The sequence below is a fragment of the Elephas maximus genome, chromosome 21, assembly GCF_024166365.1.
Source record: "Elephas maximus indicus isolate mEleMax1 chromosome 21, mEleMax1 primary haplotype, whole genome shotgun sequence".
In the NCBI taxonomy this organism is placed as follows: Eukaryota; Metazoa; Chordata; class Mammalia; order Proboscidea; family Elephantidae; genus Elephas; species Elephas maximus.
In genome coordinates, this window is record NC_064839.1 from 5,330,608 (window position 1) to 5,343,063 (window position 12,456).

The window sequence follows — 12,456 nt, forward strand, 5'->3', positions numbered from 1 at the left end:
GATTCAGCCCAGGCAAAGGTCATGGGGCTAACTTAGCAGACACGTACAATGTAACTCAGAGTCCCAGATTCAGCTTTATTACTTAATAGAAGTCCAATCTCTGGAACATTAAAATTATTCCAAAGTTTGATTAAAAACGCATTTTACAAATATTTAATATCCTCTAAAAAGCATTTCCAAGTTAAGAATGAAAAAAATATATGTATGTACATTATATATAATCAAATCCAGTTAGCTTCAAATCCCATCAGGTCCACTTTCGGCAACATCAGTCTTGTTAAGGTCTTCAAAATCTTAAAGAAAATGACATACTGACTGACTTCCACTTTATTCAGCATTTTTTTTTCTTTTAATTAAAAAAGGGAAGTGAAGTTAAAGCTAGCGTCCAGAAGAATAAGTGCTAATCAAGCCCTTAACACTGAATGTGGCTGTCACTGTAGCTATTGTTGTGAAGGTGGTAAATCTATTAATTCTTTAGACAAGATGGAAAGAAAACACAAAGTAGTTAATACATTAAAAGCACACAAAGACAAAACCTTTTCCACTGCTCTCTGAAGGGGGAAGGCTGACGTTCCTTCTACTCACAACAGTGCTCCACTCCCAGAAAGACAGGGCACATACCTTCTGTTAAATCTACAAAGTTGTTTTCTACGCTGGGGGAAGGAATGGAAATCCCCACTGCTTTTCGAACTCCATACATGCTGACAATATCACCAGGAGTAACTTGCTATGCAAGTTCTTTAAGATTATTGGTCATCTGTTCAGCTAAAAAGAAAAAATACCAAAATAAAAAAAGTACCGAAATGATTCTTTCAGATGATTTTTAAAAAATCAAAAGAATGGTAAACGTATAAATGCATTCTACATTTTTCACTACCTGGAGGTTTTCACTTTAAGCACCCCCAACTCTCCTTGTACCTAAGGTGCCACATACCGAGGTGCATTTCTCTGTATGAGGGACCCAAGAGACAGATCATGTTGGGAGGGGGTCTCGTGCTCAGACGTTCATTCTGGGCTTCCTGGAGCTCCCTAAGCAATTTCGTGGTCTCGTCAAGTTTCCTCTGGAACACTTCAGCTTCTGTGTGGTAAGCAAAAGAACACACTAAGGAAAACATGGACATACTTATGTTTGAGCCTGTGCAGTACACTGAGTCCTAGTCTCTGGGGCTTTGCTATTTATTGACAGGTCTTTTCTCCTCAAAGGAGTTGTTGCCACAGGCCCTCGAGTTGATTCTGACTCACAGCGACCCAGTGACAGAGCAGAACTGCCCCATAGGGTTTTCTTGGCTGTAAGCTTTAAGGAAGCAGATCACCAGGTCTCCCTCCCATGGAGCATCTGGGTGGGTTCGAGCTGCCAACCTTTTGGTTAGCAGCCAAGCGCTTAACTGTTGCGCCACCAGAGTTCTTTCTCAAAGGAGAAATCCCCCTTTGAAATAACTACCATGGGTATGCTTTACTATTCATTTAAGCATTAACCAAGATTTTGCTGTAATGAATGGCTACATCAGTCTATACTAATGTGACATTAAGCCTTGACTCCCTGTGTTGTGTGGCGTTTCCATCAAACCCCTTGGAGAAGCTCTCACCTTCGGAGTAAAAAACATCAACTGGCATGCCAAAGTTTGTGACTGCTTTCAGTGCTATGAGCCTGTCCTGGTTACTGTAGTCCAAATGCCCTGCCAGCTCTGTTTCTGTAACCTGCTTTAAAAAAAATAATAATTTGAACTTGCAAAGACACTACTAACTAGAAATTAGTAAGACAGGCAAAGTTATCCCGCCTATTTACTTTGGAGTCATAATTTGGATGCCTACAAAAAAATATCTACCCAGAATACCCTTTTAAAATGTTATTTCAAATCCTGGCAAAAAAGTATCCTTCCATAAACCCATACTTCTCTGTGAAGTAATGATACCTTGTATGTAATTTGCATCATTTGTTTTCTATGGCAACCATACAAAGAGAAAGATCAACACAAGCCTTGTTGCTGCCTGAACTGTGAAGAGCATTTGGTGATTCTGACAATGCCCTGTTTCTGAGACGACAAAGTCCTATGTTTCAGCCCACCCATTTGTGTTCTGTAGTAAATCTTTACCATACGATGCTTCCTGGACGGCCTCTAGGCCCCAAAGCTAGGCTGTCAGTGTTGCATGGGAGAAACAAAATCCTAAAAAGGGTGGAGTTTTATTTTTGGAACCACAGGACTCAGTTTCCACAACTGCAACACTGCCTTTTAGGAACAGATGAACCCAGATAAACAACACAAAATTAACGCCTCCAATGTATATACTATGGTATTGCTCTCCAAGCAGAATCAATCTGAACACCTGATTTCTTACCTACATATGGGCTACAAGTATGTGGTAAGGAAAAGCTGTATAACTGTACAACTTGGCACCAGCATATATTTATGGTTTGCAATTTCAGCTGGGCCCTGAACCCTACGCTACGCTCTTTTACTTCTGACCCAACTTCCTATTCTCAAACGTTCTTTCACTCTTGCCCCCTCACTAAGCACATGACCTTGCTTTGCTGCCTCTTTCTTAGAAAATGACATGGTTGTGTAAATTCCTTTACCTGATCTCCTATCTCCAATTTCTCTTTCCCCTCAGTTAAAGCACTTAAGTCTCTCCAACCTTAAATGCCTCTCTAACCCAGTTTTCCTCCATTCATTTTGCTCCCTGAAATGACACTTGCTGGTCTTCTTTTAACTGGGTTTCTATGCAGCATCTGACACTGCTCAACTGTCTCTCCTCCTGGCTATCATTCTTTCATGGTTCTCCAGACTGAACTACTGGTCTCCTCCAAAGTCTGTCCTCTTGACCTTTCCCCAGTCCATATGTCTCCCTGACAGTCTCCGTGCTAATGACTGAAATAAAATTCCACTTTTAAGTCGACAACTTCCAGGTCCACATCCACAACCCAGATCCTGGAGATACTTCTCAAATCCCACTTACCACATCTGAAACAGAATGTACTTTCTTTCCCTACCACCAGGTGTGCTCTTTCTCCTGTACTCCCTATATAAGCTAATGATACTATTATTTAACCCCACGTACCAGGTCCTGTCAAGTTCTACTGTAGTTCCGAAATCTTCTTCTCTTCTTTTACGCTGTCATGCTAGTCATTTTTTTTTTTTTTTTTGCTTAGACAAGTCCCAGAGCTTCTCACTAGTCCTCCTTCCTCCAGACTCTCTCCTCCACAGTTTATCATAGCACCGTATCTTCTAGGATAAAATCCTAACTTCTTAGCACTGCAAACAAGACTCTTCATCATTTGGTCCTCATTACCTTTCCTTCTTCCTCTCCAAAGGCAGCCCTTGGCCACCCACTTCCTGAGCTCTATGCACACCCTGCTCTCTGATATACTATGTCACGACACACGCAGCTCTGCCACTTGAAATGTCTGGCCCTATCTGATTGGATAATGCCTACTCCTCCTTCAAGACCCCGTCCATAAGGCATCTCCTCTGTGAAGAACCTATGTAACGTCAGGTGTTTCTCCAACCTGTGTTTCCACAGGAGATACACTACACTTGCATGATATCCTTATTTCCAGGCTTGTCTACTGCACTAGCAGCTACTGAGATCCCCAGGAGCAAAAACACGTGCCTTTTATCTCTGGAGGTACGCAATAAATATTTTTCTTTTATAACTTATTCTCTATTTACATTTTGTATGAAGAATAACATAATCACCTCCATGTCATTTGTTGTGTCAAATGTCCTGGTCTGTCCTTCATCTTCAGGTGATGACTAGAAGTATAAAGAAAAACAACACCTTATTAAAACATACGAAAAGAAAATAGGCAAATACCAAATTTCATGGTAAGAGAAAAGGAACACGAATATAAATTATTGGAAAATGAGTTAAAGACAATTACTGGCATTTTGACAGTGTTTTGAGTCAGGGGTACCTATTTTACTGATATTTTTATTTGTGATCAAAAGTTACACACATTTTTAAAAGGTATCTGATAACTAATAAAATGGAGTCTGTTTTCAACAAGTGCAGTGCATCTGCTACGACAGGATGGAAGGAACTCTAGAGACTGCTCTGCATTAACAGAGGCAATACTCTCTGAAAAAAGATGATCATTCTAAAATATTCGATACTACAAAGAATGTGAAGTTTTCCATAATCCTGTTCTTCAAAAATAATGGATATAATAAACAATAGACATATGTATCATGGACATCAATCAATAATGATCCTTTTGTCTTTTTTGGAAAGGTGTACTGTGATTTATTTAACCAATTCCGAATTTTTTTTAATTATAAACAAACGTTACAAGGATATCCTTATATATATATCTCCTATTCTTATTCTCTAGGACAAATTCCAAGAAGAGAAAATGCTTGCTCAAAGGGCAGAGAAACTTTTATTACCCAAATGAAGGATATTCAGTTTTGGTTAAAGACAATTAACTCAGATTGTTGGGCAGGATGTATTTTTGAACTGACGTCTAGGTTCACACAGTTTAGGGGAAGAAAGCAGGTGCGTGTGCTAAGATTTCACAGCAGTTATCACTGAATTCTTAGGTCCTGACTTCAGCTCTGCTGATAGATCACCCAAGGAATGACAACCATACGTGCAGCTGTGGGGAGGACACAGCCACTACAGCCACTATTAAGAGTTATGACCTGTTCTAAGATGTATCAATGGGTCTCAACCCACCTGGAGCAAAGGAGAATGAAGAACACCAAAGACACAAGGTAATTATGAGCCCAAGAGATAGAAAGGACCACATAAACCAGACACTGCATCAACCTGAAGCCAGAAGAAGTAGATGGTTCCCAGTTACAACCGATGACTGCCCTGACAGGGAGCGCAATGGAGAACCCCTGAGGAAGCAGGAGAGCAGTGGAATGCAGACCCCCAATTCTCATAAGGAGACTAGACTTAATGGTCTGACTGAGACCAGGGGAACAGAGTTCAGCTGTTATATGGTTAATCCCATAGTTGCATAACACTGAGTGACTGATGTTTAACAGCCAATAAAAAATTAGCCTGTTTCTTTAGCAGGGCTCTTACCATCTCCAACTCTTGAAGGGTTCTAGAATGCCCTCCTTTTGTTAAAGCATCCAATAAACTATCTTCCATAACATATGGATAATCTTGACAGGCGGCCAAAAACTCATGGATGCTGAAAGAGAGTGATGGCAAAGTCACTTTCATATAAATCATCTCCATTGGGTTAATCTTTCTACATAGTCAAATATTTTCATTGGATGTTCTTAGTTTATACACCATAATATAAAACTTTTTGTCTAGGTATGACATTTTACTTATTTACCAGTGATAACTTATCACCCTGAGAGAATTACACAGTATCAAGAACACAGTGAAAGCGAAACGTTCCTCGGGATTCTCCAAAGAAAACTAATGATGAAAGGGTCCAAAGCTCAGTCCCCAGAGCTGCTCACCCCTTTACGTTTCCTACCCACAGTGATCTCATTTCCCTCAGTCCTTCCGTTGTGTACTAAAAGACCCTCCAAGGGACACCTCCAGTTTGGACGATACATCTTTGACAGCTCCATTTGGATGTCTAGTAGGCATCTCAAACTTAAAATGTCCTAAGCTGACTTATTGGATCTTCTTCCCAAAGCAGCTCCTTCCAAAATCTTCCCCTTCTAATAGCAGCTTCATCTTTCTAGGCTGAAACTCCTGGAGTCATCTTTGGCCTCTCTCTTTTACACCCCACTTCAACCAGTGAGGAAATTCTATTGGATCTACTGGCTTCTCAACACTTCAGGTGCTACTCCCACAGTCCCTGCCGTCTAGATGATGACAGCAGTCTCCCTGATTTGCAGACTCCTCTTCACACAACAGCCAGAATGATTCTTTTTAAATTATAAGCCAGATTGATTCACTACTCTGTTCAAAATCCACCAGTAGGTTCCCATCTCAGAAGAAAACGCCAAGTCCTCACAACTATCTACCCCAACTGTTACTTCTCTGTAACTTTTACCTTCACTTGCTCTGCTCCTTACAGATCCATCTCCTTGCTGTTCCTTGAAAGTGTCAGGCAGGCTCCCACCTCAGGGCTTTTGCATTGCTTGTTTCCTCACCTTCAGTTTTTGCTCAACTTTCACCTTCTTGGCAAAGTTTTCCCTGACCACCCTACTTAAAATCACACCCCTCTCCCAATCACGGTGCTCCCTTATCTTCCTTTGCTGCTTTACCTTTCTCCAAAGTACTCATTACCACCCGAGAGGAGGACTTTGTCAGTGTCGCTCCCTTGTGGAACCGCCAGCGTCTAGAAGAATGCCCAGCAGCGTGGACACACAATGCCTATTTGTGGAACTCACAGACAAATACTGGGGAACGAATTTGTTCACGCTAGTGAGAACACGTCTGAAGGATATAAATTCCTCGATCTTCAACCACACTCCATCTGACTTAGGGGCCCCTGTCTGGTTCTAATCTAATCAAAACAAAACACTACACATATATGAAAGTGACCAGATTTCCCCTTTGTCAGAAAACCGGGGAATGATTATAGACTAAAATTCTCTCTTGCACATAATGAAGTTGACAAACTACCAGTGCAGTGCCAAGAAGGAATAACCCAAGCTCAATGTCCCACTCTGAGCCAGAGGCCTGACAAAATCAGGCTGATACCTCACTCTGCTGATGGGACGCAAAGTGTCCAGCATTCTAAACTGGAACACAGAAAGAATCTTCCCCCAGAAACACGTAATAAGGGATGGTTGAGTGTGAGTGCACCAGTCTGTTTGGCATGTAATGGGCCAGAAAAACTTATATGTGAGTTGCCTTAGGAATCGAGTCATCCACCACATCCTACCTCATATCAAAAGTGACCGATTTTGGGAACACAACTCATTGACACAGAAATGTTACAGCAGATCGGATGATACTTTGACATTTTGAAATAACAGGCTCCTGAGCACTAGTATAAACTGAAGTATGCAGCATCTTTAAAAAAATATTTTTGTAAGAATTAAAATACTACAGATGCCAACATCAGAACATACTGGGGAGATATGCTCTCTCTTTATTATACTCAGTTTCTACTAAAGAGTAATGATAACTAAGGATCTATTTAACACCTGTCAGTTTTGGAGGGAAAAAACTGAACACATCTTCCGCCACTTGGATAACTCTGTAAGTCTATCCACAAATCACATACATACATTGTTATTTTAGAAGAATGTGGTACTCAGAATATTAACTGGAGACTCACCCAAAACCACTCAGAAGATCACAGTCTTCACCATAGGTTGAGTAGATTAAATCAGAATCATCCTTGCTGATATTTGCAAATGTGGAGTCATAATGTGGGGCGTAAGAACTATAGGGTCCATAATTTAAGTATAACACTGTTGATAAAAAATTAAATACTACAACACAATTCAACTTAGACATCCATCTATTTTCTTGCTTTATTAAAAGATCATTGTATTCCAACTTTACTACTTCATCAACTGGTACACATAACTAAGACATTTCCCCAGCTACTTGTGAAGTCACAACTCAAGGGAATTTTTCCCCGCAGAGGGGAGAGAGGAGAAAAAAAAATGGCCAATGTTGACTCATTTTGAAAACTAATGCCCAATTTTTCAGTTTCTTAAAAAAAAAAAAAAAAAAAAGGTTAACTGATGTTGTGAAAACACCACCAAGAAATCTAGTGGATGATGCAATGAAAGGTGACTATGCTTCCTTTCCCTAGCTCCTGGAAATAGAGACGAAACATGAACTACTAGGCCCAAACCTTACCTGGAGTTACTGTATTCCTTTTATCCTCTTTGAACCCTGCAAAGTATTCACTCCAGACTGAAGTCTTCCAGTGCTCGTTCCCAGTTTTACAGGGCAGTAACCTGGATCTAGAGCATAAGACCACACACAGTGAAGGAGGCATGGTGGTGTAACCATGTGCTACTCTGCAGAGTGCTTTCACCTACACTGCGTCATATCACCCACATGACCCGGGGAAGCGGCTGGCAGCCATTACTATATCCATTTTTAAGATAAGAAAATCTGAGCTTAGAAAGGCAGGAATATAGCTAAGACCAAAGTCATTACACTCCACTGGTTCCTGGAATTCCTTAAAACCATGTGGCACTGAAGACTTTTGTAGAATGAGGCTGAATTTCCAGGGATAGATTTTCTCTTGCCTTTAGCGATAATTAACCTTGATTTAAAATTTAAACTCAATTGAGGACATTCTCTAAAATTATTAAGATATGTTTTTCCTTGATCAAGAATTGGCTGCACTTACTGAGACTTCACGTAAAAAATAAGTGTTTTATTAAAAAGAAAATTTAAAAGCTAGGCTTTCTAAAGGTAAGATGATGGAAGGAAATCAGTAGAAAAGGTTAGTAAAAGCCTGAATAAGGGAAAATACCTGGATGAGAAGTAACAAGAATTCAAAATACATTAAGGATAAATTAGTATCTATTAGAGGCATACTTTAAAGCAATGAGGAATAGCCTCTAAAAATGTGATCTCTGCAGACCAGGAATGTATTTCTATAATAATAGTGGGAATATGTGAAATAAGCAGAACTGAGGTGGGCACCTCAGAGGAAGGAAAAGGATGCTACCAGGAAAAAAACATCTCTAGCAATATCCAACAGAAGGCATGTTTTCTCTCCTGAAGGTAAGTCCTGCTTTTTGTAACATGATCACCCCTAGAGCAGAAATACTATCATAGATAATCAGTGTGATGAAACAGTTTGTAAGAAACATCAAACATCTAAATCAGATTTTTCTTTCCTGGTAAGCAGTCTAGAATTTGATTTCTTAATGGTACAGCTCCACCAGAAGATGAACAAGGATTCTCCCACCTTAACGTAGTAAATGGCCCACAAGGGGAATGGCTGTGAGTGTGAGGAGTCAAGTCAGCTTTGGCCACATCCAACCATGCTTAGAGGAGCTGGACACTCAGGCCAAGAGCAGAGACCAGACCCTGGGTACTGAGAAAGAGCAGAAACTAGGGTGTCTCCTAAATCAAGTTAGTTGCATCACCTATCACCAAATTTTCATCACAGCTATACTAGAAAAAGCAATGTTCTTGATCCTATAGCATTTTCTTTGAAAGTGAGAAAGACTTGAAGCACTTATTAATGATCAAAGACTACACCCTATAATGTGGATTATACCTCAACATAAAACAAAAATCTTCACAACTGAACCAATAACATGTAAATGGAGAACATCATGTAAATGGAGAAAATACTGAAGTTGTCAAGGATCTCATCTCACTTGAATCTACAATAAACACCCATGGAAGCAGCAGTCAAGCAAATCAAACGACCTATTGCATTGGGCAAATCTGCCGCAGAAGGCCTCTTTAAAGTGTTAAAAAGAAAAGATATCACTTTGAGGACTAAGATGTACCTGACCCAAGCCATACTATTTTCAGTCACCCCATATGCATGCACAAGTTGGAGGAAAGATTGAAGAATTATGGTGCTAGCGAAGAATACTGAATATACCATGAACTGCCAGAAGAAAAACAAGTCTGTCTTGGAAGAAGTACAGCCAGAATCCTTCTTGGAGTGGAGGATGGTGAGACTTTGTCTTGTCTTACATACTTTGGACATGTTATTATGAGGAACCAGTCCCTGAAGGACATCATGCTTGGTAAAGTAGAAGGTCAGCAAAAAAAGAGGAAGACCCTCAACAAGATGTACTGACACAGTGGTTGCAACACAGCTTGGTTGGAGATACCGTGAGTGACGTCCCCAGGTCTGTGCCACCTTCACTGAGGGGCTCCCTCAGTGCCATTTTATTTATTTACTGATAAATTGTTTTCTCTTTTTTTTTTTTGGTCTTTCTTTTCCTTCTGTTTTGTTTTTTTTTTTGTTGTTGTTGTTGTTATTCTCTTCTTCCTCAACCTGCCTTGCTTTCCTCTCCCAACCACCCAGCCCAGCAAGCAGACCCCATATTCTTGGCAGGCTGTACTGTACCGCTCAGCTGGAGAGCCTCTTGCACACGGCCTCCCCGGGTCTGCACTGTTTCCACAGACGAGCTCCTTCAGCAAGGTATTTTATATTTTTCTTTATCTTGCCCCTTCTCCTTTTACTTCTCCCTCCCATCTAGGCCCTTTGCTGCTTCTGCCCCTTCCTGATGGGCCTTGCCGTGCCACCTGATAGGAGAGACATCAGTACGCTGCCACCCTAATTCTGCCCCACCCCCAATGGACATCACAACTACACTTGTTTTTATTCTTTTTATTTTCTTAATTGATTATCGTTTTCTTCTCTCTCTCCCGTATCTTTTCCTTTCTCCTGTCCACCTAGCCCCGTGTGCCACTCACACTTCTTCTCAATAGGTCAAGCCACACCGCTTGGCTAGAGAGCCACTAGCACACAGCCTTTCCAAGTCTGCCCCACCCCCACCCGCCAAATCCTACCGCACCAACATTTTATTTACTTTTTCATTATTTTTTTTACTTCATTTTTTGCCCTTTTTTTCCCCTTCTTTCTCTTCTTTCATCCAGCCATTTAGCTCTGCACATTTCAGGTTCTCCTTAACCTCCTACTATCTGCACCGTGCGCCAAGTGCCATGCTAATACTAATTAGTGCAATACTAATGGCAGATAAAAGACTTTAAAACAAAATCCACCATAAAAGGCACAGAAGAACACTACATAATGATTAAAGGGACAATCCACCATGAAGACACAACCATAATAAATATTCTACACACCGAATAACAGGGCTCCAAAATACATAAAACAAACTCTAACAGCACTGAAAAGAGAAACAGATAGTTCCACAATAATAGGAGACTTAAATGCACTACTCTCAGTAAAGGACAGAACATCCAGAAAAAAACTGAACAAAGATACAGATGCTCTAAGGCCACTATCAACCAACTTGACCCCACAGACATATCCAGAACACTCTATCCAACAGCAGCAAAGTACACATCCTTTTCCAACACACATGGAACATTCTCTAGATTAGACCACAAAGTAACCCTCAACAAAATCCAAAACACTGAGATAATACAAAGTATCTTCTCTGATCACAATGCCATCGAAGTAGAAATTAACAGGAAGCGCAAGGAAAAAAAATCAGATACATGGAAACTGAGTAACACCCTGCTTAAAAATCACTGGATAATAGAAGAAATCAAAGACAGAATAAAAAAATTCCTACAATCAAATATGAGAATGAAAACATATCATACCAAAGCCTTTGGGACACAGCACAGATAGTGCTCAGAGGTCAATTTATAGCAATAGATGCACATATCAAAAAAAGGACAAAATCAAAACATTAGCTACACAACTCAAACAAAAAGGAAGAGGACAACAAAAGAAGCCCACAGCCACCAGAAGAAAGGAAATAATAATAAAGATCAGAGCAGAAATAAATAAACAATAGAAAAACAATAAAAAGAAACAACAAAACCAAAAGTTGGCTCTTAGAAAAAATCAACAACATTGACAAACCATTGGCCAAAATGACAAAAAAAAAAAAAAAAAAAAAACAGGAGATGATGCAAATAACCCAAAAAAGAAATGAAATGAGGGACAGTACAATGGACCCAACTGAAATAAAAAGGATTATAACAAAGTACTATGAAAAACTATACTCTAACAAATATGAAAACCTAGAGGAAATGGACAAATTTCTACAAACACACTATCTACCCAAACTAACACAAACTGAAGTTGAAAATCTGAATAGGCCCATAAGAAGAGAAAAGGTAATAAAAAAGTAATTAAAAAAAAAAAAAAAACTCCCAACAACAACAACAAAAAATGCTGGCCCATATGGCTTCATTGGAGAATTCTACCAAACACTCACAAAAGAGCTTAACACCAGTTCTACTTAAACTATTCAGAACACAGAAATGGAAGGGATACTTTGGAATTCATTCTATGAAGCCAGCATAACCCTATTAACAAAAGCAAAGACACCACAAGAAAGAAAATGATAGACCAATATCTCTCATGAATACAGATGCAAAAATTCTACAAGAAAATTCTAGCCAGTAGGAGGCGGAGCCAAGATGGCAGAATAGACAGATGCTTCCATCGAGCCCTCTTTACAACAAAGACCCGAAAAAACAAGTGAAACGAGTATATTTGTGACAAGCTGGGAGCCCTGAGCATCAATGGCAAGCTTAGACAAGAACTGAGGGGCACAGGAAGGAAGAAATCGTTCAGAAGCAGAGAAGAGTTGCCGGACCTGAATAGCAAGGAGCCCTCGGCACCATTCCTGGAGCAGCGGCGGCGGGCTGGTCCTAGCATTCAGCCGCAGTTTCCTCAGGAAGAAGCAGCCAGCCACGCAGCCCACTCACACCTCCGGAACCTGAGGAGAAGGGCGCTCTCGGCAAAAGCTAAGTACTTGAGTATATTTTACCGCGCCACCTCCCCACCCCCAAGCCAGCTTCAGCAGCTAAATCCCTAGGCCTGAGGTAGACTCTGCTGAGCACCTGGAGCCATCCTCCTGGCCTTGGGGAAGGAAAAAATTTGTA

The 12,456-nt window shown here is 40.4% G+C and overlaps 1 protein-coding gene across 1 annotated transcript in view; it reads right to left on the minus strand.

Annotated features, from left to right (window-relative positions):
• Positions 1-61: 61 nt before the first annotated feature.
• Positions 62-12,456, minus strand: part of LOC126065066 (bromodomain-containing protein 7-like) — a 98,300-nt gene continuing 85,905 nt past the window's right edge. The window contains 8 exon segments of the mRNA XM_049864734.1: positions 62-765; positions 935-1,078; positions 1,587-1,698; positions 3,696-3,752; positions 5,032-5,143; positions 7,205-7,340; positions 7,738-7,776; positions 7,779-7,844. Coding sequence (XP_049720691.1) covers positions 578-765; positions 935-1,078; positions 1,587-1,698; positions 3,696-3,752; positions 5,032-5,143; positions 7,205-7,340; positions 7,738-7,776; positions 7,779-7,844 — 854 coding nt within the window. The 3' untranslated portion in view covers positions 62-577.